This window comes from Dama dama, chromosome 24, assembly GCF_033118175.1.
Source record: "Dama dama isolate Ldn47 chromosome 24, ASM3311817v1, whole genome shotgun sequence".
Classification (NCBI taxonomy): domain Eukaryota; kingdom Metazoa; phylum Chordata; class Mammalia; order Artiodactyla; family Cervidae; genus Dama; species Dama dama.
The window spans coordinates 20,311,874-20,336,624 of NC_083704.1; the positions used below are offsets into that span (position 1 = coordinate 20,311,874).

Consider the following 24,751-nt stretch of genomic DNA (forward strand, 5'->3'; position numbering starts at 1 on the left):
GGAATCAAGGACTGTTTGCTACTCATCTTTCAGTCACCTCACAGAGTTACCCTACAATTGTTTGAGTAAATGACTAGAATCTTATGAGAACAGAATGTCTTTGCAAATAAACTGCACCTGTCTTCCAGAACATAAGTATATACTAACTACAACCTGTGACGATATTACGTTAGTAGCATATACACAGGGGTATTGTTCTGATCCTGAATGACAGGTCCAAACTAGGGGGAAAAGGATTGGGAGCCAAGTGAATGCAGGGTGGGGGCAAAATTGCATTAATTTTCTTGTTTGTTTTATTAAATATTAAATATGTATAAATTTTTTAATCATTAAGATATAAAACATACAAATGATTAAGGTATAGAAAATAATTTTCTATCTTAAAAAATAGAGCTTTGATATAATAGAGCCCAACCTAAAGCTACCCTACTTTCTCTCTTCTCTCCAAGAGTTAAATATTATTCTAAACTTCTGTTATAATTTTCTTGTTTTTCTTTGTTGTCTTTCTGTAAATGTTTCTATCTATATATAATGTTTTTTGTTGTTTTCAAATAGAATCCTTTTTTTATATGTATAAATGTTCTACATTTGCCTTTTTCACTCAACATTATGTTCCCAAGGTTTAACTGTGTTGATACATGTAAATGTAGTTAATTTTCCTACTTTAGGATATTTCAATATATATCTGTGTTAATTTTTTTAAAACCCATTCTGCTGTTAATGAAGATTTGGATTGTTTCCTTTTGCTGGTATTACAGAAACGGCTCCTATGAACATACCTGTAACAGCCTTTTCTGTTTTTCCTTTATTTCATTCTGTTCAGTTTAAACTCTCATTAGCCATCTCTTGTCATACCTGCTGTGAGGAGTTTATGAGAGACCTTTCCAAAGACCTTTCCTCTATTGGGTTTTCCCCCTCCTGCCCTACTAGTAATTAATCTTTTAACAGCATAATGAGTTAATATAATTATATTTTTTCCACTCTTAATTGTAGATCAAGAAGCTACTCTAGAAGTCGGAGCAGAGGGTGGTATAGCAGAGGCCGCACAAGGAGCCGGAGCAGTTCCTACCGCAGTTACAAAAGTCACAGGTGAGCTGGTGAATCCCACCCTACAGTGTGATTTCCCATCTGTCTCCCTGCACAGGCAGAATGGAGTAGCCATTGAAAACGGTCTTGTCATTGCTCAATACCAAACCAGTGTCCCCCCTGTGTCTTCCCCTTCCCCACCCAGTTCTTCCCCAGTGACTTTCTTTATGTGCACCTCATAGAAGAATTATGTAAAACTTAAAACCTTTCCTGTGAAACCCAACAGGCTTTAAAAAAAAAGTTCCAGTATGCTTTTAATATGAAAAATTAAATAAATATAGCTGCTGAATTTCATTGTGTTTTCTCCTTAATGGGTAAATAAATGCCTAGATTTTTTATGTAGCCTGTCCTGATCCACAAATTGATGGTCCCTCATGTGGTTACTCTTAGAACATCCAGCAGGAGCAGATCCAGGAGCAGCTCCTATGATCCCCGCAGTCGGTCCAGGTATGGACAGGGACTGGGAAGCCACCCTTTAATTCCCGTTTTAAAGGTGTTGTATTTCATGGGAAAACATGTCTTTGACTTTTTAAACAGTTTTTATTTGTTGACCCATTTTGCTCTAATGTCAAAAGTGATAGTTGATGTCAAATTGTAATGGCAGGGGTTTATTGACTATAATTGCCTATAAGATGCACCAGATTCAGTTGCACTAACTCAGTGTCAACTTTGTGATATTTTTCAATGCAGAAAAGAAATTAATGCAATGCAAAAAGAAATTTTGTTTTGTTTTGTTTTTTAAAATTAACGTTTTTCTGTTTAATATGGTAAGTCTGATTTGGGGCAGTTTTATTAAATGTTTCCAGTACGTGTTATGCACATATATCTTCATTCTATCGTATAGTGCTATATGACATATATATATATATATATATATAGTTAGTTCTCTGAGGACACCTATATATATATATATATTTCATTGAGGACACTTAAGAACCTGAAAAGAAATGGGAGTATATGAATATTTGAATGGGAAAATTTAGTGTTTGTTATTGCTGTTAAAGCAGGTCTTACACTTATGATAGCTACTATAGCAGGAGTCGGAGCCGAAGTAGAAGCCAGAGGAGTGACAGTTATCACCGAGGCAGAAGCTACAATAGGCGATCCAGGTGGGTCTTTATTCTTTCAAGCACTGTAAGTTACTGCGGGCACTTGGGTTATGGGGCGACAGACTGCTATAGAAGAGAAAGCATCATCTTCTAAGGACAGAAATTTTTCTTTCTCTTCTTGAATTTCATCAGTCCAAAGGCAGTTACTGAAAGTGGGCTTTGTATTAAGAGTTGCTGGGTAATGTTTATTGGTTGTGGTTAATGTTTAAATCTAAAGTGGATTCTTAAATATTCACATATCCTTGGACAAACATTTCTTTTGGAAGGAGCAAAGAGAGAAGACCACTCAAACTGTGGCCTGTTCTTTAGAGTTACTTGATAGAAATAATAGCCAATTTGTCAGTGTTTTAAATTTTAAAAAGGTAGTTTTTTTAAAAATATATAATAAAATGTCACAGTCACTTGATTCAGTAGCAGGATTTATGGTTTATATGGTTAAAAATGTTTTTTATGTGTTAATATATATTCATAGATATGTTTTATGTAACATATAGTTATTGCAGAAGTCTTTTTGGTTCTTTTTGTGTGTCTCTTTCCTGGTGGCTTCTGGTCTTACCCTCCTTTACCACCACTGCACTACCCCCGTGCATTGCAATTACAGTCAGTGGTGCTTATAGAATTTCAGTGTGATACAGACACTCCCTTATTTGAAACTCTTCAAGTACACCCCAGTGACCTTAGGGGCAGATCCATGCTCGTGAGTATTGCCTGGAGGCCTCTCCACCTACCAACTCCAGCTTGGGCTTTTCTGTGTTCCCTGCACTAACATTCTGGAACCTTTATTTTCTGCTTAGAGATTCACATGCCCATTTCACCATCTCCCATCCTGCCTCTTGAAATAACCCACTCACTGCCCCTGGGACGCCCTTCCTGACTGCTCACCCTGAGATATGTTCCCTGCTGTGTGTTTTATTTATCTTACACCTTATTCCAGACTAGCCTTGCGCCCCAGGGAATTCTAGTCTGCTGTGTGTGTGCCCTTAGCATCTAGCAAAGTGACTGGCTCTCTGTGGATATTTCTCAAAATAACTGAATGGTGACCAAAACCAAAGTCTTCTTGAATCACTATCCCAGCGGTCCCATCCCTGCCCCACCTCACCCCTCATTGGGCTCACATTTTGATTTGATTTTTATTTCCTTGTCTTTTAATGAAACTCTTGTTGTGGGCCTTTTTCCCCCTTACTTCTTCAGTCTAATTAAATCTTGATGTTCATTTTGGGTAACATGGAAAATTATTCTCATTTCCTTGAGTGGATTTCAAGTAATTCCCCAGGAAGTGCTGTTTCTTTATTTACACCTTGATATCACCACCATCTGTCACTAACATCTTTGAAAAGTCCACAGTGTTGTCATGGTCAGTACTGTACTTTTATACCCACTATGCTGTGCCTCGTCAAGTCACTTGCTTTCAAGCCCCTCATATCAAAAAAGAAGCTTCAACAGGAATTCAGAGGATTGAGAGTTAAAAGGTATTTGTATATTTGTTTTGTCTTGTTATACAGGAGTTGTAGATCTTATGGCTCTGACAGTGAAAGTGACCGAAGTTACTCTCATCACCGAAGTCCCAGTGAAAGCAGCAGATATAGTTGAAAGTGTCCCCCTTTTTTTATACAAATTATATCTTATGTGTAAATATCTGGTAACTTAAAAATTTAAGAAACTCAATGGCAGTCTGTTGTTCTATTTCAGTATTAGAGATGAATCTGAAAAATAGACACTTCTTAATTGTTATTTGTTCATTTACATGTGCATAGAATTTAAAATACAGATATGTCTCCTAAAATATTTGTATGCCACATTTTACTCTAGCCAACTATGGAAATTAATTTCTTTTTCTTGAATCAAGAAATCATGAAATTTAAGTATAATTTGCAATATTATTTTAGATTATTTGTCTCATGTATTTCTTAGAATACAGATTCTTTTTGCCCATTTTTAAGGTTTTAGCATCTATGCTGCCCAAGCATAGAACTGAAGGAGAACTGTGAAAGGTGGCCGAATACTTGCATACCAATTACACAGTCTTATTCATGTGTGCTCTTAAAAACAAACCACCCAAAATTGATACTGATGGCAACCAGGAGTATAAGGCAGTGGCTCCTTTCTTCTTTGCTGTCTCAGAGGATCAAGAACGTGGTCATAATACAGCCCACTGTCTTACTTCAGGCTGGCGGGTGAGGTTAAAAAGAATAGATCAGCCTTAACTATAAATATCTGCACTGTCTCTGTAGCCCTAATGTTTCATGTGCTTTTTTAATAAATACTATTAGAAGTTCAGTTTGTTTAAAAAAAAAAAGTTCTATTCCAGTTTATGCTCTGGTGCTTGGTAACTTTTGGTGCATTATTCTTATATACTATACATTAGAATTCCATCAGAGAGAGAGAAATTTTTTAAAAATTCATTGGCCCCAAGTAGGGTTCATTGTAAGCTGTATTCACTTTCACTATTTGGAGAGCCTTCTCTCAAGTGCAGGTGTGGGCTGGGGGACATGGAGCAGGCAGGATTGGCACAGGGTTGGTGACCACTTGGGTATGCTGCCCAGGACTGATGCCTGGAAGAGTTGAATGCAGAGTGGGCTTCAAAAGTAACACTAAGATCTACCTGCCGCCATTTTGGACACATTTTTCAGGGCTTTGCTTTTAAGCCTTTCAAGTAAGAGATGTAAGAGCAGTTGAACTGTTCTTAGCACCCGCCAGCATGTTTCCCTGTTTCAGTGGCCTGCAGTGATGCAGTGAAACCTTGTGTGAGATTGGTAAACTTATGACAACAGACAGGAAATCAGGGTGTGCAGTACTGCATAGATTACACATACTCAGTGTCTTGGGTGGTTCCTGTAAAAATGATTTGACCTATAAAAACTGGTGAGATTTTGGGTTTTTTTATCTTTAGTTTGAGCTTTTCCCCCAAGTGTACTTAATCACCTTAGTGCCAGTTTTATCCAGTTATGCAGAAGAAATTCATATTGGATATTTGATGCAGAACTTTGTGCCATCCTACCCCTTGACTGCTATACTTGGGAAGTGGGAAAGAACCCTCAGTTGAAGGGATCTGACCACCCCTGATGGATGGAGGGGTGACCTTGGATGTATTAAAACCATCACCTATTAAAGGTTCATAAACAGGGTTAAGTGGCCAATTGTTTGCCAAATTGATAGATGAGAGTACATTAGAAAGTAGGACCTGACTCAAGCAAACACTTGATAGTGAATATAAAACAATGTGTGATTCATATGAGCATTCTCAAAAGTTGCCTGCAGAGGAGAATATTGCTTTAATAATATTCAGTGGAAAAAACTGCATTTAGAACTCAAACCAAAACTGCCGAATCTAATTACATTAAGAAAAGTTACCTTTAGGCAGTGTATTAGTTTCTATTGCTGTATAACAAATTTTCCCAAACTTAGCAGCTTAAAGCAATACTCATTTCTTAGCTTACAGTTCTGTAGCTCATGAGTCCAGCGTGATATGGCTGGATTCTCTGCTCAGGGTCTCACAAGGCTGAAATCAAGGGTCAGCAGGGCTGCATGTGGAGGCTCTGGGGAAGAATCTGCTTCCAGGTTAATTCAGGTTGTTGGCAGTATTGAGTTCCTTGCTGGCTGTCAGCGGGGGTCCTCTCTGTTGGCTCCTTAAGGCTGCTCTCATTCCTCCTGTGCGCTTTCCTTCATCTCCAAACCAGCAGTGGCCCATCGGGGTCTTCTCATGCTTCAGATCTCTCTGCCTTCCTCCTGTTTTAAGGTTCATGTGATTAGATCACGGTTCATGTGTGAGATAGTGTCCCTATTTAAGGTCAGCTATGCCATAGAATGTAATCACAGAAGTGATATATTTACAGTTTTCTGGGATTGGGGCATGAAAAGAGAGAAGGGCATTTTAGAATTCTACCTCCCACAGGCAGTAACTTTGCAGGTTGTGCTGTGGGTAGAATTTTATCCTGAAAAGGTGAGCCCTAGAAGCCTCATGTGTTTTCTCCATGGAAAAGAACAGCCCTCAGCTGCACCATTCAACTTGTGTGTTTACTGAATGGACTACAGAAATAGCTTTTCTTCCTAAAGGGGATTGTTCTGTATTTTAAGTTATTTTTTAATAAAATTGAATTACGTCGTGTATTGTGCTTCTTAATAGAAAATGCATTATTGGACTGTTTTTGTAATTTCCTCTTTATTGCAAATGAAACATGATATAGCTGGTATTGTTCAAACACAGTAGAAAATACTTTTGTATATATTTGCAATGTCTAATTTGTATATACTTCATTTAAATTCCCTAAAACTTAAAAGGGAGGCCTTGTAGAAATTAAACTATATACTTAGTCTAAGTTTGAGTCTGTGCATGTTTCATCCTTCTTTATTCACCAAGACTTCGAATAGTCTTTCTGAAATGGAAAAGGAAGCATTGAGTCTCTTTGCTGACCCAGCCAGGGAAGAGATTTCATCTCTCTCTGTGGCTCATTTTCCTCTTCTCTCCGGGTATTAGTGGTGGGGCACGACGTGGTGCTAGAGACAACTTCAGGCAGAAATGTTTACCTGGGCAGAGAACCATTGATGGTGCTTGGTCATGCTTCCCCTGCCAATTCCAGATTTCTTTCAGGTCCAGTTGTCATCCAGCTGAGGTGGCCTGCATACAGACATCCTTGCTGAGAAGGGACTGTGTCCCACCCCATCTGTGAGATGCTGCCCAGGGACAGCATGTTTACCTGATAAGCCACCTACAGCCTTCCCCCTTCCCTCCCTAACAGTGGTTCACCAAGCAAGCACATAGCACTTACTCCGGGAGAAAATATTCCTGGTGATATTTTTAGCATCCACATGAGAATTTGCAGGGCAAGTACAATTAACTTTTTTCTCCTCAGAACTCAAAGGGATTTGTACTTTCTTAGTGAATACAACATAACCTCACACAGTAAGACTGGCAGAGATTCAGTTTCCAAAGTTGAGTTAACAGTAAACCACCAAGTCAGGTAGTTCCTGAAAACAGTCAAATCTGGATGTGTTGCCTTAAAATTTAAAGAAAATTGTAGAGTCAGTTTGCTGTAGGGAAATCCCCAAGTGAGGTTCCTTTAGAGTCTTATTCTTTAGAAAGTGCCATGATCTTTACTGATGTTCTGATAGTGAGCATCTTGATCGGCTGGGCAGTATTGGGAGGAAATGTGTCAAGGACTTTTGACCGTTCTGAATTAGCTAGCAAGAGGATTCAAGGGAAATAAATGCCCCTCACAACTGACCGTGAATACTGGCCAGGCATCCCTGGGAGGGAAAGGACGTTCCACCAGTGCAGGATGAGGGACAAGTTGTGTGGCCAGGTGAGGGGGCCCAGAAGCCATGGCTTACGTGGGAAGAGACTGGGCTCAGATGGCGGGTCTTTAGGAGAGGGAATCCACTCTGCCACTGCTCAGAGAGGTGAGCGCCTACATCCCGTGAGGGACTTGTGAAGGATGAACTGGGCAGGGTGCCAAGAGGACTCCTACACAGCAGGGAGAAGTTCTTTGATGCTGTAAAGGTTGGGGAGAGGAGCTGGTTCCCTGGAAGTTGGCAGCTTGTAGACAGACTCTGGGCAGCTCCAGCCAGTGCCTGAGGAACGTGAGGCAAGGAGGGCCTACCTGGGCAACACGCAAAGGAGCAGGAGGCTCTAACAGACTGTTTTCTTGAATGATTTCAGTAGAAGGTAAGGGCAAAGTGCTCCAATGCTCCTGCCTCCTTTAATTCCTGTGAATCAGAAGGACTGCAGTGAGGCTGTGCCAAGCTTGGGGTCAAGCACTTCTGCCTCTTGGAGACCCCAGGCCCCAACATTCCCCTTCTATAGCTATTGAACTCCAGCTCTACAGACTGAGCTGGGTTTCATAGTCTGCAGGACCCAGACTAGCTGGGGGAGGGTTGCATCTCCAACCAGCCTGGAGATCCGAGGACATTGGGGTAAAAAAAAAAAAAAGTGACTTGAGCTCTCAGCACAGACGCTTGCATTCTGCATCTGGAGGCCTGACTCTCATCTGTAATGTGAGGCTAATAGTCCTTAGACTGCTGATCTCTAAGCTCACACCCAGAAAGAGGGTGCAACCAGACATGAAAACCAGGAGTGCGCATCCCTTTCCAGACCATCCTAGAGATGAATTGGCCTCCTAGAGAGCTCATTAGGGGATAGGGCACTGGGCTGGCATGTCCCCAGTCTCCGGTCACCCACGGCCTCCTGCAACTAAAACCTCTGCCACCAGGCTAGACTCCCAAAGAAAGATCCCACCGGTCTCAATGTCTCTGGCCCAATCTGATTTTATTTTGAAGGAGTAAAGGATTTCTGTGAGCAACTGTTCTGTGGCACAGCCCTTAAGGGTTTGGGGTCTGAGCCAGACTGCTTGGGTTCAAGTTTCACTCTGACACTTCTTGGTGGGTAACTGGGTAAATTGACTTTTATAATTATTAATATAACTCCTCCATTTTTGGAGTGGTGAGGATTAAATGCTTAGAACTAAGCACACGTTGAAGTGGTTCAGGGACACTAGTTCCTGGGCTTGCCTCCAGGTGGAGAGTGTGAGGAGGGCCAGGCTCAGTCACTAGTGAGAGGCCCAGGGCCCCTTGAACCAGCAGGGTGGGAGAGGATCCTGGAAGCTGCTAGGGAGGCCTTAAATGCCTAGGCCATGACGTTTCTGCTGCTGGAGGGAACTGGGCAACCTGCTGGTTTGAATTAGGCCCTACCACCTACAGCTGTAGCCTATTAGTGCTGAGCTCTGAACAGGAGCAATCCACTCCCCTCCAACCCCCCCACCCAGGGATCTATGCTCCCTCAACCTACAGAGCCCTGGGTCCACACCTAGTGGGTAAGTTGAACTTCCCCACCACCCCTCCAGCCCCATGCTGCAATGTCCTTTTCTGTTTTCTGGCACTGCCCACTCTCTACTCCTCCCCCATTGCAGTTACACAGCTCCACGCCCCGCCCAGGGAGGCTAAACCCTGTTGTGTGCAGATGCACGCAAGTGCTGCCCCAGCACGTTTTGGGTCTGTTCCTCCTCTGACATGGAAGAGAAGTTCGGGGCTAGAAGCTTAGGGAAGTTGTGGGGGACAAAAAAGAAAACACCGAGCTGGCCTCTAGAAGCAGGGGTGTGGCTTTGCTGACCTTGCCAGCACCCAGTCCTGAGTGTCTGGGGATCATCCAACCCTGCCCTGGTCTCCACAAACTCTTGACTTGCCCCCGTGATTCTGGCCTGGGATCCCCCTCCCCAGTAACTCATCCCACCTTAGATCCTCCAGAAAGCCTGCCTTGACCAACCCTGAGGGGAGGATCCTGTGACATGGCCCTTTCCAAGGCCAAGGGAACAATTCTGCCTATCTCTATCTGGCTACTCCTACTGGACAAGAATCGATTCTGCTACATCAAATCATCACTAGTCAGTCCCCTGCAGATGTTTAACTGTGTCCTCTCTTGGGGCATGTGCAGGGGAGTACCCGTCCTCTCCTTTTGCTCCAGTGTTACTCAACTTTCAGTCCTCCGCTCTGAGCCAGCCCCACACGAGCCCACCAGACAGCTCTTCAGACAGTGCCTTCCTGCCCTGTCTCATGTGACCCAAGTGCCAGTGACCTCTCCCAGAACTGGCTTGTCCTGGGGTTCCCCCAGTAGATGGGCTGTAGGCCAGAGAAGAAAGGGGAACAGCCAGGGTCTTCAGGAAGACTGAGCCCCCCATTTCTTCGTTTCTCACCCAACCTCCAGCCCCTTCTTTGGCTTGAGTATTGCAACCAAGGCCAATTCCAAATGGGCCAGCAACCCTATCTTGGTCATGCTGGTCACAACCCCTGCCAAACCTTGGCTGGGAAATGGGCCCAAGAGTGTCCCTTGCAGCCCTCTGCCAGGCTCCTCCCAGCTTGTGGAGCAGGCTGCTCCAGCCTCCCCTTTCCTTGGCTCCTCACACTGGTATCTGACTGTGGGATCTGTCCTGCTCTGCCTTCACTGTCCTTAGCCAGCCAATGGGTACACAATTCCCCTCTTACCGCCTCTCAGGCCTGTGCAAGGGAGCCACAGAGTCAGATGAGGAAGTGGGTTGGGATGGTGGAAGAAGCAGAAGGCAGCCCCTGAGGTGATGGGCTGGTCAGACATGCAGGTTGTTCTGGCCTGGCCTCAGCTTGAGGCCTTTAGGAGCTGAGTCAACTCACCCACCACAGTCACAGAGGCGGGATATCTGCTGTGTGGTCATCACTGGGGGCATGAGCCCCCATCTGTGCCCCTTCTTCTCTTGCCATCTCTTTTTTTCAGCAGGGTCTCATCTCACCCTCCATCCAGTTATATGGTTTCCTCCTCTTTCTCTTGGCATTCTTTGGTCACCCCCGTTTTTGCCCATGAAATGCTTTCTCCCTGACCCTGGAATGGCCTTGTCTTAAGGGCCTACCAATCCTGGCCTCACGGGAGGCCCTTGCAGTTTCACAGGACAGACATCAGACTACGGAGTGGCGCCTGCCTGGGATTTTGGCCTCTACTCCATTTCCTTCTCTGGCACTCAGAACCAAGTTACTCTGAACTGGCCCCAGAGGCCCTGCCCACTCATGAGTAAAGTGGCATACTCAGGGGACACTGCTACAGCCAGGCATGGGCAGGTGTGTAAGCACAAGTGCATGTGTGAGCGAAGGGGGTGGGGTATAGTGTGGTACTGCCAGGATGTGGGCAATGTGAAAGTGACCAAACATGGGGCAACCATCAGCTTGGAGTGGGGGAAACAGAAGCATCCAAATGATGACATATGAGAGGCCCACAGAGGCCCCCTCTCCACAATGATGGCCCAGCCACCACCTAGGCTCTGTGAGGCTCAGCGCCCTGTGGTCCTCACTCTGCTGCCTGCTTGGCCTGGCAGTGTTTCTGTGCAGCCTGCAGCCAGCACAACCAGCCCCCAGCCCCCACTGCCATCCATGCCAGAGCAGCATTCCGCAGGCCTGGCTGCATCTCCCCAGCAGAAAAAGCAGGAAGGCCTCTCAGCAGCCATCAAGCTACACGGCAGAGGGACATAGTGGGCCCTGGGCCTCTGGCCCTCACTCTAGTCTTGCCTTCTCCCGGCTCTGGGTCTGTCACATGAAAGGCTTTGATCAATGCAGCTGTGGTTCGCATTCTCCCATCTGTCCTGGGCGTCCCTGTGCAGCCAGAGGCAGCCATCAGGTCAGTATGGATCGACAAGAAGCAAGTCCTGGAGACAGAACAACATAAACCCTGAGCTGCCCTGGGATCGGGGTGGGGGGCAAGCTCAGTTGGAGATCCTAGACTCACCCTCAGGTCAGAGCAGCCCAGGTCAGAGGATGGGGAAGGCGACCCAGCGAGGATACGCGGGGTTCAGTCCCTCAGTGTGAGGTCGCTCAGGAGAGCAGGTGTAAGCCTTTTCTGTAACTGGTTGGTGGGGGCGGGAGCGTCCAGCTTCCCCATTTCGGGGGCCTCCTCCTACTACGACCCCACCTCGGTGGCGCAGCTGGAGGGCTCCCAGGCTAGACTCCGGGATGAACTTTCCGGCGGAAAGGGGGCTCGGTGAGAAAGAGTAAGTCCAGGGACCATCCTCTAGGATGGGAGCGGCGGGGCCTGGCCGGAGCCCGCGGCGACCCGAGGCGGGGCTGGCTGCACCCGGACGGCGCGCGCCACGCGTGTCCGCGCCCCCACCGGCGCGCAGGGCGGCCTGGCCCTTTAAGCGTCCAGACGGCGGCCCCAGCTGACGCGCGGGCTCCAATCGGCGCCCCGCGCCCCCCGCCCGCCGCGCCTGAGGCTCTGGGGCCGCAGCTGCTCGGCGGCTGGACTCGCCGCGGCCCTGCGCCTCCGCCCGCCCGGCCGCGCCCCCGGGGGCCATGGTCGCGGGGCCCTGCGCGGGGGCGGCCCCCAGCGCGGCGCTACATGGAGCGGCCCCGGCCTGGCCGCCGGGGGCAGCGCGATCCCGCGGGGCCCTGTGAGCCCCCAGCGCCACGGCAACATGGTACGCAAGGCCCTGCCTGTCCTCCCACTTATCCGCCCACCTGCCCGCTCTGCCCTCTCGAACGAACAGCCAGTCGTCTCGGCATGGAGGGGTGTGAGGGATCTTAGCCCTTGCCGGGTCTCCCCTACCCCTTCTCTGGGTCCCTGCGGGCTGGGAATGCGGAGCTCTGACGCGGCCCTGAGTTGGGAAGGGGTTAAATTCCTGGGGTTGGGGCCCGGGCGCGAGAGGTTGAGGTCCTGCTAGGCACGGGCGGAGGGGGGCGCTTCTCTGGGCCGGGGACGGCGCCGCCCTCGGACTGGGTGATGGGGGGAGGGAGGAGGTCGGATTCCCGCCTGGGCCTTGGGCCACGTGGGCGCTGGAGCCGCCCTGCCAGGGGATTCGGGGCTCCTGGGCCAAGCGGGATGGGGGGAGGACGCCTGCAGCTCTGGTCCAAACTCCTGTGTGACCTTGGACCCGTCCCCCGCCCTCTCTGGGCCTGTTTCTCGGGAAGGACGAGTGGCCTGAGTTGAGAGGAGGCTGGCACAGATACCCTCTCCCTAAAAGGAGGAGGCTGTAAGTCATGAGCCTGTGCCCCGCAGTTCTCAGCCTGGGTCCACCCACTGCTGTCTGGGGACAGAAGGATTGACAAGGAGTAGGGGGTGCAGATGGATACCCAGGTTTCACCCTGGGGCCTCCAGGGAGATTCTGGGGGCAGGGTAGGGAGCTAGCTGGTGGTTTTGTGATGGTGAGGCAGGGTACCTCTCAGGAGTAGAAGGCTCTGCCGGTGGTGAGCAACCTCAGCAGGTGTCCCTGGCACCTGGCCTGCCCCCACCAGCCTGGCTTGTGGGGGAGGGTTTGACAGCATGAAATGCCCTGGCAACAGAAGTGCCTGACCACTCCTCTGGTCTTGTATCTTAGCCCAGCTGGCCTGGACTTGGGGTGGGGTGTGTGACTGCAGCTGGCACAGCCAGATGGGGAGGGCTATCTACAGCTTCAGGAAACTGCCACATCTGGCTGGAGAGGCAGACACAGCTGGTGGGCCCTGTGTGGGAGGTACCAGGCCAGGGGGTAGCCATACGCCACTGAGGGGCTGCCAGATAAGGACTCAGGCAGCATCTATGTGCTTGGTCAAGAAGTCCAGTCAGGGCTCCTGGTTGTAAGATCTTTGGACCCCTCAAGGGCCAAGGATGTTGAAGCCTTGCCTGGGGGTATTGCCTCAGAAATGGAGTCTCTGGGGCAACACTACCCCCTAGGCTAACCTCTCCTCCCCTGCTGAGGCCAGAGGAGTCTTCATTGGATCCTGGGACCAGATGTGCACACAGGAAATGTTAGGCACTGCCCTTGACCCATGGCACACAGGCACTGGGGGGCATTCTGTGAAGGAGCAGTGGACCTGGGGTGGGTACCCCACAACGGGTCTGACATTGACAAGTCCTTATCCAAGCTACTTCCCCACCACTCTCTGGCCCCTGGAGGCCCTGAGGAACTTCTGTTACCAGCAAATTGCATCCTGACCCCTCACTGACTTGCAGGTGGCAGCAGCTCTAGGGAGGAGAGTACAGGTTGCCGGAGGTGCTGGTGGGGTCTAGGGAAGCATAGCTGGTCCCGAGATGCCTCGGCCTGCTTGTTGAGTCATTAAAGGCCAAGAAATACTTCCACGTGGAACAGTATCCAGTCCAACACAGATTGGGTGGCCCCAGCAGGGCTGAGAGTTCAGGGGCTCTGCTTCTGTTGACTGTGAGACTTGCATTCTGAGCCTCAGTTTCCCCATCTGGGTAATAAAGTTTGGTCCCAGAAGATGAATCAGAATGAGTCAGAGGATGGAGATGAGAGGGGGGTGGCACCTTATTCCTGTTAGATTGGCCAGGCCTAGATGGGCTAGCAGCCCCGAGACAGAGGAACAAACAAGTGGCTTCTTGGCTGGGGTGAAGGAGGTGTTGGGGAGGAACTCAAGAGAGATGGTGGTGGACTTCCCTGGTGGTCCAGTGGTTGGGAATCTGCTTGCCAATACAGGGAACATGGTTTCAGTCCCTGGTTCCAGGAAGATCCTACGTGCTGCGGGGTAGCCGGGCCTATGTGCCACAACTGCTAGAGCCCACAAGCTGCAGCTGCTGAAAAAAAGAGAGAGCATGAGGTGGGTGCTGCCCTGGGCTACTGGGTATGAAGGGTGAAGCCCAGAGCAGATCCTCTCATTCAAGTGACTGAAAGGATGGACATAAAGAGGAGGGGTAGGCTGTGGATGGATGGGACTGGTGTTTCATCCCAAGGCTTCCAGAGACATGCATAGGGTAGGAGAGCTGATGGCTTTGCAGTGCAACAAGGTACCCTCAAATGTAGGAGGCTCTGACTTAGCGGACAGGGCCGGAGGAGGGCCAGAACCTAGTACCTGCAGGGCAGGTTCAGCCAGGCAGGTCGTCGATAGCTGTTAACCGAACATCTGCTGTGCGCTGGATCCATGCAAGGGACTGGGCAGCCTGCCTGTCTGTGCTGCTCAGCTTTTGGGGAAGCCGCTGTGGTGGGACCAAGAATTAAGCCAGCCCTTGCTCTGGGCAATTCACAGGCATTGAATGTGGCTCAAGGATCTAATAATCTGACCAATCAGGTTCAAGGGCCTCCTTCAGGCTCCACCGAGATGACATCATCTCAGAACCTCTGGGCCTGTACCACACCTGACCTGAGGTCTGGGGGGCCTAGAGGGAAAGGGTTTGGTACAAGCCTTGGGATGCAGGACTTTTGATGGTAAAACCAGGGCTGTCCCCAGCAAACCAGGACTGGGTCATCTCCCCACAGGCATCCTTTCAGTATTTCCAGGCCCCATGGATTCTCTCCCCTACACTCACTCACAAATAAAACCAATCCTGCCGGACCCCAGACACCTCAGGAACAGAAGTCACCTGGCTCACTGCTCTGCCTCTGACCACTGTACCTCTGGGACAGTGACTGTGACCTTTGTTTCTGAGGGGTCTGGGGCTGGGCAGGATGGGTTTTATCTGTAAGTGAGTGTCAGGAAGAGAATCCATGGGGACCAGAAATACTGAAATTATGCCTCTGGGGAGACAACCCAGTCCTGATTTTTGCTGGAGACGGCCCCGGTTTTAGCATCAAAAGTCCTGCATCCCAGGAAACCCCTAGGTTCCTGGCCCACCCACATGGTTGGTCACCCTTGAACCTTTTCCTTCCCCTTTCCTCCTTTTCCGCTTCCCTTCCCGGGATGACTACTCCCATTTCACAGTGGAACAGCGGGAGGCCCAGAAAAGTCAACCACTGACCCAGGAGCTGATACACGGCCGCAGAAGGTCACGGCCAGAGTTTGAGCTCTGAAGGAGAGCTGACTCGGGCTTGAGTCCTGGTTCCCTGTTGTCTTTGCCTGAGTTTCGGCACCTTCTCTGTCACCTGGACCTAAGAGTGATGGGGCAGGGGAGGGGGCACCTCCTGGCTGGCCTCGACTTGACCTGTGCCCTCGGCCCCGCAGTTGCTGGTTGAGAAGACAACGGACTCACCGGCGGCCGAGTTCTCGCTGGTGGAGGACGTGGCGCTGCACTTCGCCTGCTTGATGGGCCGCCTGAACGAGCAGCGCCTGTTCCAGCCTGACCTGTGCGACGTGGACTTGGTGCTGGTGCCCCAGCGCAGCGTCTTCCCGGCCCACAAGGGCGTGCTGGCCGCCTACAGCCAGTTCTTTCACTCGCTCTTCACCCAAAACAAGCAGCTGCAGCGCGTGGAGCTGTCCCTGGAGGCGCTGGCGCCCGGCGGCCTGCAGCAGATCCTCAACTTCATCTACACGTCCAAGCTGCTGGTCAACGCGGCCAATGTCCACGAGGTGCTGAGTGCTGCCTCACTGCTGCAGATGGCCGACATCGCCGCGTCCTGCCAGGAGCTGCTGGACGCCCGCTCCCTCGGCCCCCCAGGCCCCGGTGCCGTGGCCCTCGCCCAACCGGCTGCTGGCTGCACCCCGGCTGCACCACCCTACTACTGCGACATCAAGCAGGAGGCCGACGCCCCGGGCCTGCCCAAGATCTACGCCCGAGAAGGCCCCGACCCCTACTCAGTGCGCGTGGAGGACGGGGCTGGGGCCACGGGTAGCACGGTGCCTGCTGCCCTCGGGCCGGCTCAGCCCTTCTTCAAGGAGGAGAAGGAGGGTGGCGTTGAAGAGGCTGGCGGGCCCCCGGCCAGCTTGTGCAAGCTGGAGGGTGGGGAGGAGCTGGAGGAAGAGCTCGGGGGTTCTGGCACCTATAGTCGGCGGGAGCAGTCCCAGATCATTGTGGAGGTGAACCTCAACAACCAGACGCTGCACGTGTCCACAGGGCCCGAGGGCAAGCCGGGCGCTGCCACGGGCCCAGCCACCATGGTGCTGGGCCGGGAGGACGGGCTGCAGAGACACTCGGAAGAGGAGGAGGACGACGACGAGGAGGAGGACGAGGAGGAGGAGGAGGAGGAGGGAGGAGGCAGTGGTGCGGAGGAGGAGGAGGAGGAGGACGAGGAGGGCGGCAGCCAGGGGGAGGAGGAGGAGGAGGAGGAGGAGGAAGGGCAGAGCGAGCAGGAGGAGGAAGAGGAGGAGGAAGAGGAAGGGCACAGCGAGCAGGATCAGGAGAGCTCAGAGGAGGAGGAAGATGAGGAGGATGGGGAGGCGGGGGGCCGGCAGGGCGGGCTGGGGCGCCGAGGCAGCCGGGCCGAGCCCCCGGCCCACAGTCGCATGGCCACAAGGTCTGCCCGGCGACGTGGTCCCCCTGAGCCGGAGGAGGCCGGGCGGCAGGGCGGGAAGCGGCCAAAGCCCCCTGCAGTGGCTCCCGCTCCTGGCTCCCGAGGGCCACAGGCTGCCGACGGGCTGGGGGCCAAGGTGAAGCTGGAGGAGAAGCAGCACCATCCGTGCCAGAAGTGCCCGCGAGTTTTCAACAACCGCTGGTACCTGGAGAAGCACATGAACGTGACCCACAGCCGCATGCAGATCTGCGACCAGTGCGGCAAGCGCTTCCTGTTAGAGAGCGAGCTGCTGCTGCACCGGCAGACAGACTGCGAACGCAACATCCAGGTGGGCCTCCAAGGGGCCTGCAGGGGGCAGCCATCCAGGCTGAGCCAGGCCGGAACTGGGCCCTGGGCACCCAGTGTCCTGCTGCCTGCGTTGTCTGCACAGTCTGCAGAGACCAGGCTCAGCTCCCCGGCCCCCCACCCCGCCCCGGGGACAGTGGGACCAGCCCCGGCCCAAGGGTGAGCCCAGGGTGGTAAGAGCTCAGGGGATGACGTCAGGGAGAGCTTCCTGGAGGAGGCAGATAGAGCCGGGCTTCTGCAAGAGCAGAGATGTGCAGAAAGGAGTGGAACAAACAGTACCCTTGCCAGAGAGGCAGAGGGGAGCAGGGACTCAGGAGAATGAGAAGAGAGAGTTGTCTGAGCATGTGAGGCTGGGGGACAGCCAGCTCTGAGGAGGGATGAGTCAGTGTTTTTGTACATCTTTGGACTGCTGCAAAGCCAGGAGGGCCACCATGTATATGGTTTGGTAGATTGAGCACTGCAGGAAAGAAAGCACAGAGGGGAGGGGGGGCTTGCCCGGAAGGGGGCGCCATTTTCCACTTACTGCAAGAGCTGAGTGGAGCAAGGGGCAGCCAGGCGGGAGGAAACCCCAGCATTCAACTCTTTGGAGGTACCAGCTGGCCTGGGCATGGGGAAGAGGGACTGGATGAGCACTTTGGGAAGTGCAGGGGGCCCAACAGGAAGGCTGCCGGGGCCAAACAGGGGAGCTGGGCTGACTGCCAAGCCTTGAGCCAGCCTGCATCTGGGCCAGCCTGGCCTTTCAGGGTGAAGACAGCACAAGGCCAGTCAAGTGATTTTTTGCCTTTTTCTGGCTGGGAGTGAGGTTGAGGGGCCATAGGTAGGCGATGCTAATTGCCTGAACTAATTGCTAATTGGAGAAAGTGGTACCTGAGGGTTACCTGGATTCCTGCCCCACCCTCAGGCACACGCTCCCACTTGCCTGCCTGCTGGGCTGCCCTGTGACTCTCCACATGCACACCCCTGAGCTTCCCTCCTGAAAGGGAAAGACGCTTGTACCTCTTCTGCCCTGGGTACCCTGACCCAATTTCTGCCCAAGCCCTGGCCTACTGCAGGGATAAGGGCCCCGGAGACGAGAAGGAGGGGAGTGTGGTCCCTAGGGTTCCCACTACCAGCTTGTGCCCAAGAGGCCCTTGCACCTGCCGCAGTCCCCCAGGACTTTGGAACCTGTTCCCTTGGGGATCTCCGTGGTGTCAAGGTATGGGTCCCAGCAGGGGAGGCAGCAGAGATAATGTCTCAGCTTTGCCAGGACCTGTTATCCAGGGGGCTCCCCCTTGAACTGTAGCCTCCTCACCTACTGTGGCCCTTCAGCCAGTTATGTGTCTCCTCTCTGTAGAAAGATGTCTTGTTGAAATGAGCACAGAGGAGGGACTTCGTGGAAGAGGTGGCCCATGACCCTAATGAGTTCAGGATGAGGAGGGAGGGCCCCAGGCTGCAGCCCTGGGCGGGTGGGCAGGTGGGTAAGAATATTTAGGGATTTACCACCCCTGACTCTCAGAATATCAAACATAGCTGGTCCTTGGCCATCAAGGCCTCGCTCTCCAGCATAGTTCAGGTGGGGAAACTGAGGCCCAGAGAGGGGCAGTGACTTGTCCTAGGTCACATGGTCCTGACCCAGGGCCTAAAGTCTTCTCCTTCCACAGTGTGTGACATGTGGCAAAGCTTTTAAGAAGCTCTGGTCCCTCCACGAGCACAATAAAATTGTGCACGGCTACGCAGAAAAGAAGTTCTCCTGTGAAATTTGTGAGAAGAAGTTCTACACCATGGCTCACGTGCGCAAGCACATGGTTGGTGAGTCTAGGCCTGTGGCAGAACGGGCCCGATGTCCAAGCTGGGCCGGCTGCTGGGTGTGCTAGGAAGTCTTTCATATCCAGGGACAAGATAAAGGGATGAGAAGGCGCCAAGTAGCTAGGAGGTGGGGCGGGGACAGTGGATGGGGCAGTGGGGCCAGGGCTGCCATGTACGGTTGGGCAGGTTGCACATAGCACAAGGGCTCATGACAGGAGGGCAGGTGGAGACCAGAATCCCGCTAGCACACTGCTAACCAGGCTGTGCGCCCCAACACGGGGCTGGGTCCACCAGAGCACCTTCCGCTAAATTACAGAATGCTCGCTGTGTGGGCTGACACAGCCCCTGTCTCAGTCTGAGGACAGCTGTGCCCCTGACAGGGCTTCAGACTTCTCTGAATGCAACCCTCCTCCCAAGGGTCATACCTGGACACAAGTGTGTCTTGGGCCACTTCGCTGCCTTGGGCATGGCTGTCCCTCCCCTTTAGGTGGGCCTGGCTGAGAGTCTGGTGTCTGGGTGGCCCTCCTTTCTTTGCCCACTTCGGGGCTGGAGCTCTCCCCACTGTCTAGCCAGGGAGACAGTGAGCCCTGGCCAGGTGTGATGCCCTTTCTCTGCCAGACAGTGCTGGAGGCTTCCAATATGAACTGACGAGGAGCTGAGAAGCTGGGGTGTATCAGCCAGGAGCATGCTAGGCACCCCAGGATTGGTGGTCCTCCCTGGGCTTGGATTCCCCAGCTCTGAACTGTGAGGGGGGCCCTCCCTGTCTCCCGTCACTTCCTCCCACATCTTCCTTGGAGTTTGTTTTGCAGGGAGGGGAGCGCAGATAACTCCTTCTGGATGGCAGGGGACCCAAGGCTGAGGCCTTTAGAGGTGCCATCCTCTGTAAAGCCCAGCCACCTTGGAGACCCAGGACCACTCTTCCTTTTTTTATAGAAGAGGATGCTGAGACTCACTGAGGCTCACAGCAGCCATGCAGCCATGCAGGGAACCAGTGACTGGGCCAGGATTTGAGCCGAGGCTAAAGAACCATGAAGGCCTCTGTGCTTGGCTGAGCAGACAGAGACCTAGAGGGGGGAGAGGGAGGGAGGGACAGGGAGGGAAGGGGAAGGACCTCGCCTGGGGAACAGAAGGCACAGGGCAGGTCCCAGGGTAGATGGTGCCCCAGGAGGGGGGTTCAAGGCTCAACGTGGGGGGTGGTCCAGCAGGGGTCCCCTGGGAGAAGCCAAGTGGATCCCCCCGAAATGTCATGGCCATCGTGCCTGCCCCGTAGCCCACACCAAGGACATGCCCTTCACCTGCGAGACCTGTGGGAAGTCTTTCAAACGCAGCATGTCTCTCAAGGTGCACTCCCTGCAGCACTCCGGGGAGAAGCCGTTCAGATGCGAGGTGAGTCCACTTCTGCCCCAGGGGCCACCCTGAACAGGGCAGGGATCAGGGGCAACAGCAGCTTAAAAACCAGGGGGTGGGGAGACTGGAGTATAGGGTGCAGAAAGAGAGGGGGCCCTCCTGTCATTTGCCTCCTACTCCATCCTTCCCTGGTTGCCTACCTACACCCACCCCCACACACACACCCTTGCTACCTCTCCCTATCTCACTGCTGCACGTTCAGGGTGGGAAGTCTGCGTGGGTTGGAACCATAGGACAGGCTTTCTGGAGAGGTGGAGAAAGACACATCTTAGGCAGAGATCAGAGATGGAGTTGCAGGTGGGGATGAGGGAGGCCTCTGGACAAGGAGGAAGGATGGGGAGTCTTAAGCACAAGGGTTCCCTCCACTCGGGGGCCTTTTCACACTTCCTGAGCCCCATTCCCACCTGGGCCTCTCTACCTGTGCCCCGTGCACTGCCCCGCCCCAGGGACACCTCCACTGGCCTTTGCACCCACCCCTCCTTGCTCAGGAGTCCCTCCTGCTGTGAGTCCTGCGGCCCTATGATCTGGGGACCAGCACTTCCCTCCCTGAAGGTTATTCACCCCCGCTCTGCCCTGGGTCTTGCCCCACCCCACCCCGCCCTCAGAACTGCAACGAGCGCTTCCAGTACAAGTACCAGCTGCGGTCACACATGAGCATCCACATCGGCCACAAACAGTTCATGTGCCAGTGGTGTGGCAAAGACTTCAACATGAAGCAGTACTTTGATGAGCACATGAAGACCCACACAGGTACCGCGATCCAACAGCGATGGCCTCCGCAGTAGCGGGCCTCCTTCTCTGCCCTTTTCTGAGGCTCAGCCCCGGCCTCCCTGGCTCCCAAGGTCGGGTGAGGGAGGCTGGCTTACAGGTTGGGGGTGGGGGGCGTGGCGCACCCCCCCCCCCCCCCCACCAAGTAACTCCCCGAGGCCCATCCCCACCCACCCTGCAGGGGAGAAGCCGTACATCTGCGAGATCTGCGGCAAAAGCTTCACCAGCCGGCCCAACATGAAGCGGCACCGGCGCACGCACACCGGCGAGAAGCCCTACCCCTGCGACGTGTGCGGCCAGCGCTTCCGTTTCTCCAACATGCTCAAGGCGCACAAGGAGAAGTGCTTCCGGGTCAGCCACCCCATGGCCAGCGACGGCGCCCCCGCGGCCCCGGGCCTGCCCCCCGCCCCGCCCCAGGCGCTGCCCCTGCTGCCCGGGCTGCCGCAGACCCTGCCACCCCCGCCGCACCTGCCGCCCCCGCCGCCGCTCTTCCCCACGGCCTCCAGCCCGGGCAGCGGGAGGCTGAGCACCAACAACTAACTGCCTGCCTGCTGCAAGGGGCCCAGGACCCTGCCCTCCTCCTTGGGGGGCAGTGACACCTCCGGAGTTGGCTGGACACCGGCCTCGCCCTGAGGCCCCTGACCCTGGGGGGTGTGCAGGCTGGCAGCCCCCAGAGCTGGCTGAGGACACCTCACTACCAAGTGCCCCCGTTCAGTGACTTCTTGAAGCCTTTACTTTTTTTGTTGTTTGTTTTTTGGGAAGTGAAGGAAAAAGAAAAGAGAGGAAACCGTTGGCAGTATCCCCCTCCAGGTGAGGGGGGCGCTGGAGGCGGCAGGTAGGGGGGGACAGGGGCCCAGGGAGCAGGTGTGACTGGTCACTCTGCTGAGGCCTAAGCCAGAGGGAGGGGGGGTGGCCCAGCCCGGATCACCTTCCACTTATCCGCACCTCTCCTGGGCCCCCTAACTTGTGCCTCATATCCTGGAGGGTTTGGGTAGAAGTTGGAGTGCCATCCCCCTTTGGAGGAGGTGTGGACTCAGTGTGAGGCCTGTGGATATCCAGGCAGAGGCTTGAGCCTGGGTACCCTGGGAGCGTGCTGGGAGGCTGTGGCAAGGCGTGAAGACTGCAGCTCTGCACAGGGAGGGTCAGGGGGGCGTGGGGCGGGCAGGGGCTGGACCCCAGACATTTGCTTTCCCCATTCACAACCCTGCAGCAGGCACAGGGATCCCCGACCTGCACTAGGCTGCACTGAGGGCCCTGGGTCCTGGAGAAGATGTCCCCAGAAGCCGCTGGGCCTCAGGGTGTTGTGGGCCAGGCCCTGGGTGGACAGACGGGCTGGCTCCCACAACACCAGCTCCCAGGGTCTGCCGCCCAGGAGCCCCTGCAGATGGGTGAACCCCAGGGGCAGGCCCCTAAGGAGAAGGCTTGGGCCAATGTTCTGAGGTTTCAAGGTGCTATCAGTGGGGCGGAGGCCAGGGCAGCTGTTCACAGAGCACCCCATCCCTCACCAGCTGCCCCAGCTGCATCTGCCACACTAGAGATGTGTGTGTCTGTGTCTGTCTGCTCCCTGAAGGCAGCGCAAGCCTCCTCCACTCCCTAGGCCTGGTCACAACCCGCCCCTGGCTGGCATCCAGCACCCCTGTCCCTCCTGGGCCTCTGTGCTCATGGGTGGCACAAGGAGCCTGCATGATCAGGCCCTGGGGGTCAGGGTCGGGGGCGCTGGGAGAGCCCCAGCCTGTGCTCAATGCTTGCCCTCACGAGGTCAGCACTAATAGGACATCCTTTTTCTGTTGTCATTTAACGTCTTGATTCCTGCCTTTAAAAGGGGGAGGACGGTTCCATAAGCTACATATTTCCTAGTTAAGCTCTTTCCTATTGTGTTTATACAGTTTGTTTGTTATACTCTTTGCACCTTAAACCCCCATGACTACCCCCACACCACCACCTTCCCAGCATGGCTGGAGTGGGAAGAGGCCTGAGCCCAGGGGGTGGTGGAGGCGGGACTGGCCCCATCAGCCCAAGGGCTGAGGGGGTCGGGACCCCTCAGACCTCCTCGTAAGGTCCATGGCGCTGGGGCAGGGGGCTGGGGACATTTTAATCATCAATAAACGAAGCACTTTATTCTGTACAGATGTGGGTAAGCCCAAGGAGCCCGAATGATTTGAGGGTTTAGAATCCAAGCCACACAGCCCAGATTGTTCTCTGGGCTTAGAGGGTTTGAGTTTGGGGCTGTAGCAGGAACAGTGCAAACCAGAGCCTACGTACATACCCTCAGATGCCCCTGCTGTCCTCTGGGCACCCCCTCAAGAGAGGAAAGCTCCCTGTCTGGTTCCCAGCACTGCAGCTCCCCCACCCCAAGGCTGGGGGTTCTAGCCTCCTATGGGGTCAGGGTTGCACCTCTCAGGCTCCTGCTCTACTCTAGCTCTTTTCTTCTCCTGCACCCCTTGATCTCTGGGCTTCCATGACGTCCTCAGGGTCCCCCCCCCCCCCACTCCCCCCTCTCCCTTGCTATTTCCAACCTCCAGTCCCAGTGCCTGGCAGCTCTTCAGAGCTGGCCCACATTTTCCTAAGAAAAGTCTGATTTCCCCAAATGGGCTGTAGGCTGGGACTCCCTTGAGCTTCTCATCCCCTGTGGCTGACACCAGGATCTCCCGTTACAGCTGGTGGCCGTGCCACCTGCTACCCTCACTGCAGCCTTAGAGAGCCTAGGGGGCCCTGGCCAGGCTGGGCTTCTGATCCATGAAGTCAGACTTCCACAAGCAAAGGCTGTAGGGAGCTGCTGGTGAGACCCTGCCCCAGGACTCGGGTCTCCTACTCTTGTACGGTTCCCTTCTCAGGGCACGAGAGGGGTCCAGAGAGCAGGCTGGGCACTGGTCAGATGGTCATTGTATTAATAGCTTAGATGGGCGTGGCCAACCCCTCTCCTGGGAGGCCCCTGTCCCAGTGGGGACAGGAGCCCTGTGTCCCTGGTGCTAAATGCTCTCTTCCCCTTGGGCCAGTGTTGGTGGGAGCTCCTTTCTGGCCAGACCACAAGGGTCTGAAGCAATAATGGAACCTCAGCTGTGCCCGTATGGATAGGGGTTCTTGTTTTACCAGCTTTTACATTTCCTTTTTAATTTTTAAAACAAATTAACAAGCACCTGGATATTGGAGCGAGGGGCTTGGGCCATCATACCCACTTCCCAGAGCTGGTGATGGGGAGGGGGCTTGGGGTGGTCACCTCCCACTGCAGATCTGCCAAGGGGGGCCACTTTGTCCAGCTGGACTTCTCAGCCCACTTGGCCGAGCCTCAAGTCTGGAACCTGGCCTGCCCCTCCCCATCTCCCCTTGTAGTCCCTGGTCTTGGGCCAGCTGGGGATGAGTGGCCAGAGAGATGACCATTCAAGCCCCATGACCACAGTTCTAGGAACCTGGGCCAGGGGGGCTGGCGGTGGGGGCAAATCCTGAGCCTCTGATCCTGACGTTTGCTGCCATGGCCCACATGGCACCCCTTGGCAATCATGGGCAGGGGATGGCGCTCAGTGGCAAAATGGCTGTGCCCAGGCATGTGGACCCTTGATGTCTGCCCTGTGTGGTCGTCCCACAGCCCCGGAGTGTGTGGGGGACTGCAGGAGGGTGAGGAGAAGAGTGGAGGGGAATAAAGGCAGTACAACTGTC

At 53.5% G+C, this 24,751-nt stretch overlaps 2 protein-coding genes and 1 long non-coding RNA gene across 10 annotated transcripts in view; 2 read left to right on the forward strand and 1 right to left on the reverse strand.

The window, feature by feature from the left end:
- The window catches only part of NKTR (natural killer cell triggering receptor), a 40,601-nt gene extending 34,090 nt beyond the window's left edge, over positions 1 to 6,511 (forward strand). For 5 of the 7 annotated variants that reach the window (XM_061127879.1, XM_061127875.1, XM_061127880.1 and 2 more), the window contains 4 exons: positions 994 to 1,089; positions 1,477 to 1,533; positions 2,091 to 2,195; positions 3,698 to 6,511. In XM_061127879.1, the coding sequence (XP_060983862.1) occupies positions 994 to 1,089; positions 1,477 to 1,533; positions 2,091 to 2,195; positions 3,698 to 3,785 (346 nt within the window). In that variant the 3' untranslated portion in view covers positions 3,786 to 6,511. The remainder of the gene's footprint in view (positions 1 to 993; positions 1,090 to 1,476; positions 1,534 to 2,090; positions 2,196 to 3,697) is intronic. The other 2 variants (XM_061127876.1, XM_061127877.1) reach the window with 2 other exon arrangements.
- A 109-nt stretch (positions 6,512 to 6,620) lies between these two features.
- On the reverse strand, positions 6,621 to 11,504 carry LOC133045663 (uncharacterized). Its single transcript, XR_009690306.1, has 3 exons — positions 11,428 to 11,504; positions 7,793 to 7,898; positions 6,621 to 6,810 (listed from the first exon to the last, which is right to left on the reverse strand). It is a non-coding gene; the product is annotated as an uncharacterized LOC133045663 (long non-coding RNA).
- An 84-nt stretch (positions 11,505 to 11,588) lies between these two features.
- On the forward strand, positions 11,589 to 24,751 carry ZBTB47 (zinc finger and BTB domain containing 47). Of its 2 annotated transcripts, none has more exons than XM_061127885.1 (6): positions 11,589 to 11,689; positions 15,567 to 17,120; positions 18,778 to 18,925; positions 20,193 to 20,308; positions 20,935 to 21,079; positions 21,279 to 24,751. In XM_061127885.1, exons 2-6 carry the CDS (start codon positions 15,648 to 15,650, stop codon positions 21,635 to 21,637), a joined length of 2,241 nt encoding a protein of 746 aa, XP_060983868.1. In that variant the 5' UTR covers positions 11,589 to 11,689; positions 15,567 to 15,647; the 3' UTR covers positions 21,638 to 24,751. The 2 variants fall into 2 exon arrangements, with proteins under 2 accessions (XP_060983868.1, XP_060983867.1); XM_061127884.1 differs by lacking the exon at positions 11,589 to 11,689 and adding an exon at positions 11,995 to 12,115.

What these genes read in the sequence shown, in the direction of transcription:
- ZBTB47 (XM_061127884.1), top strand. An exon ending in CGTGCGCAAGCACATGGTTG is followed by an intron (nt 18,926 to 20,192) that starts GTGAGTCTAGGC and finishes CCTGCCCCGTAG; the next exon opens with CCCACACCAAGGACATGCCC. An exon ending in GCACATGAAGACCCACACAG is followed by an intron (nt 21,080 to 21,278) that starts GTACCGCGATCC and finishes CCCACCCTGCAG; the next exon opens with GGGAGAAGCCGTACATCTGC.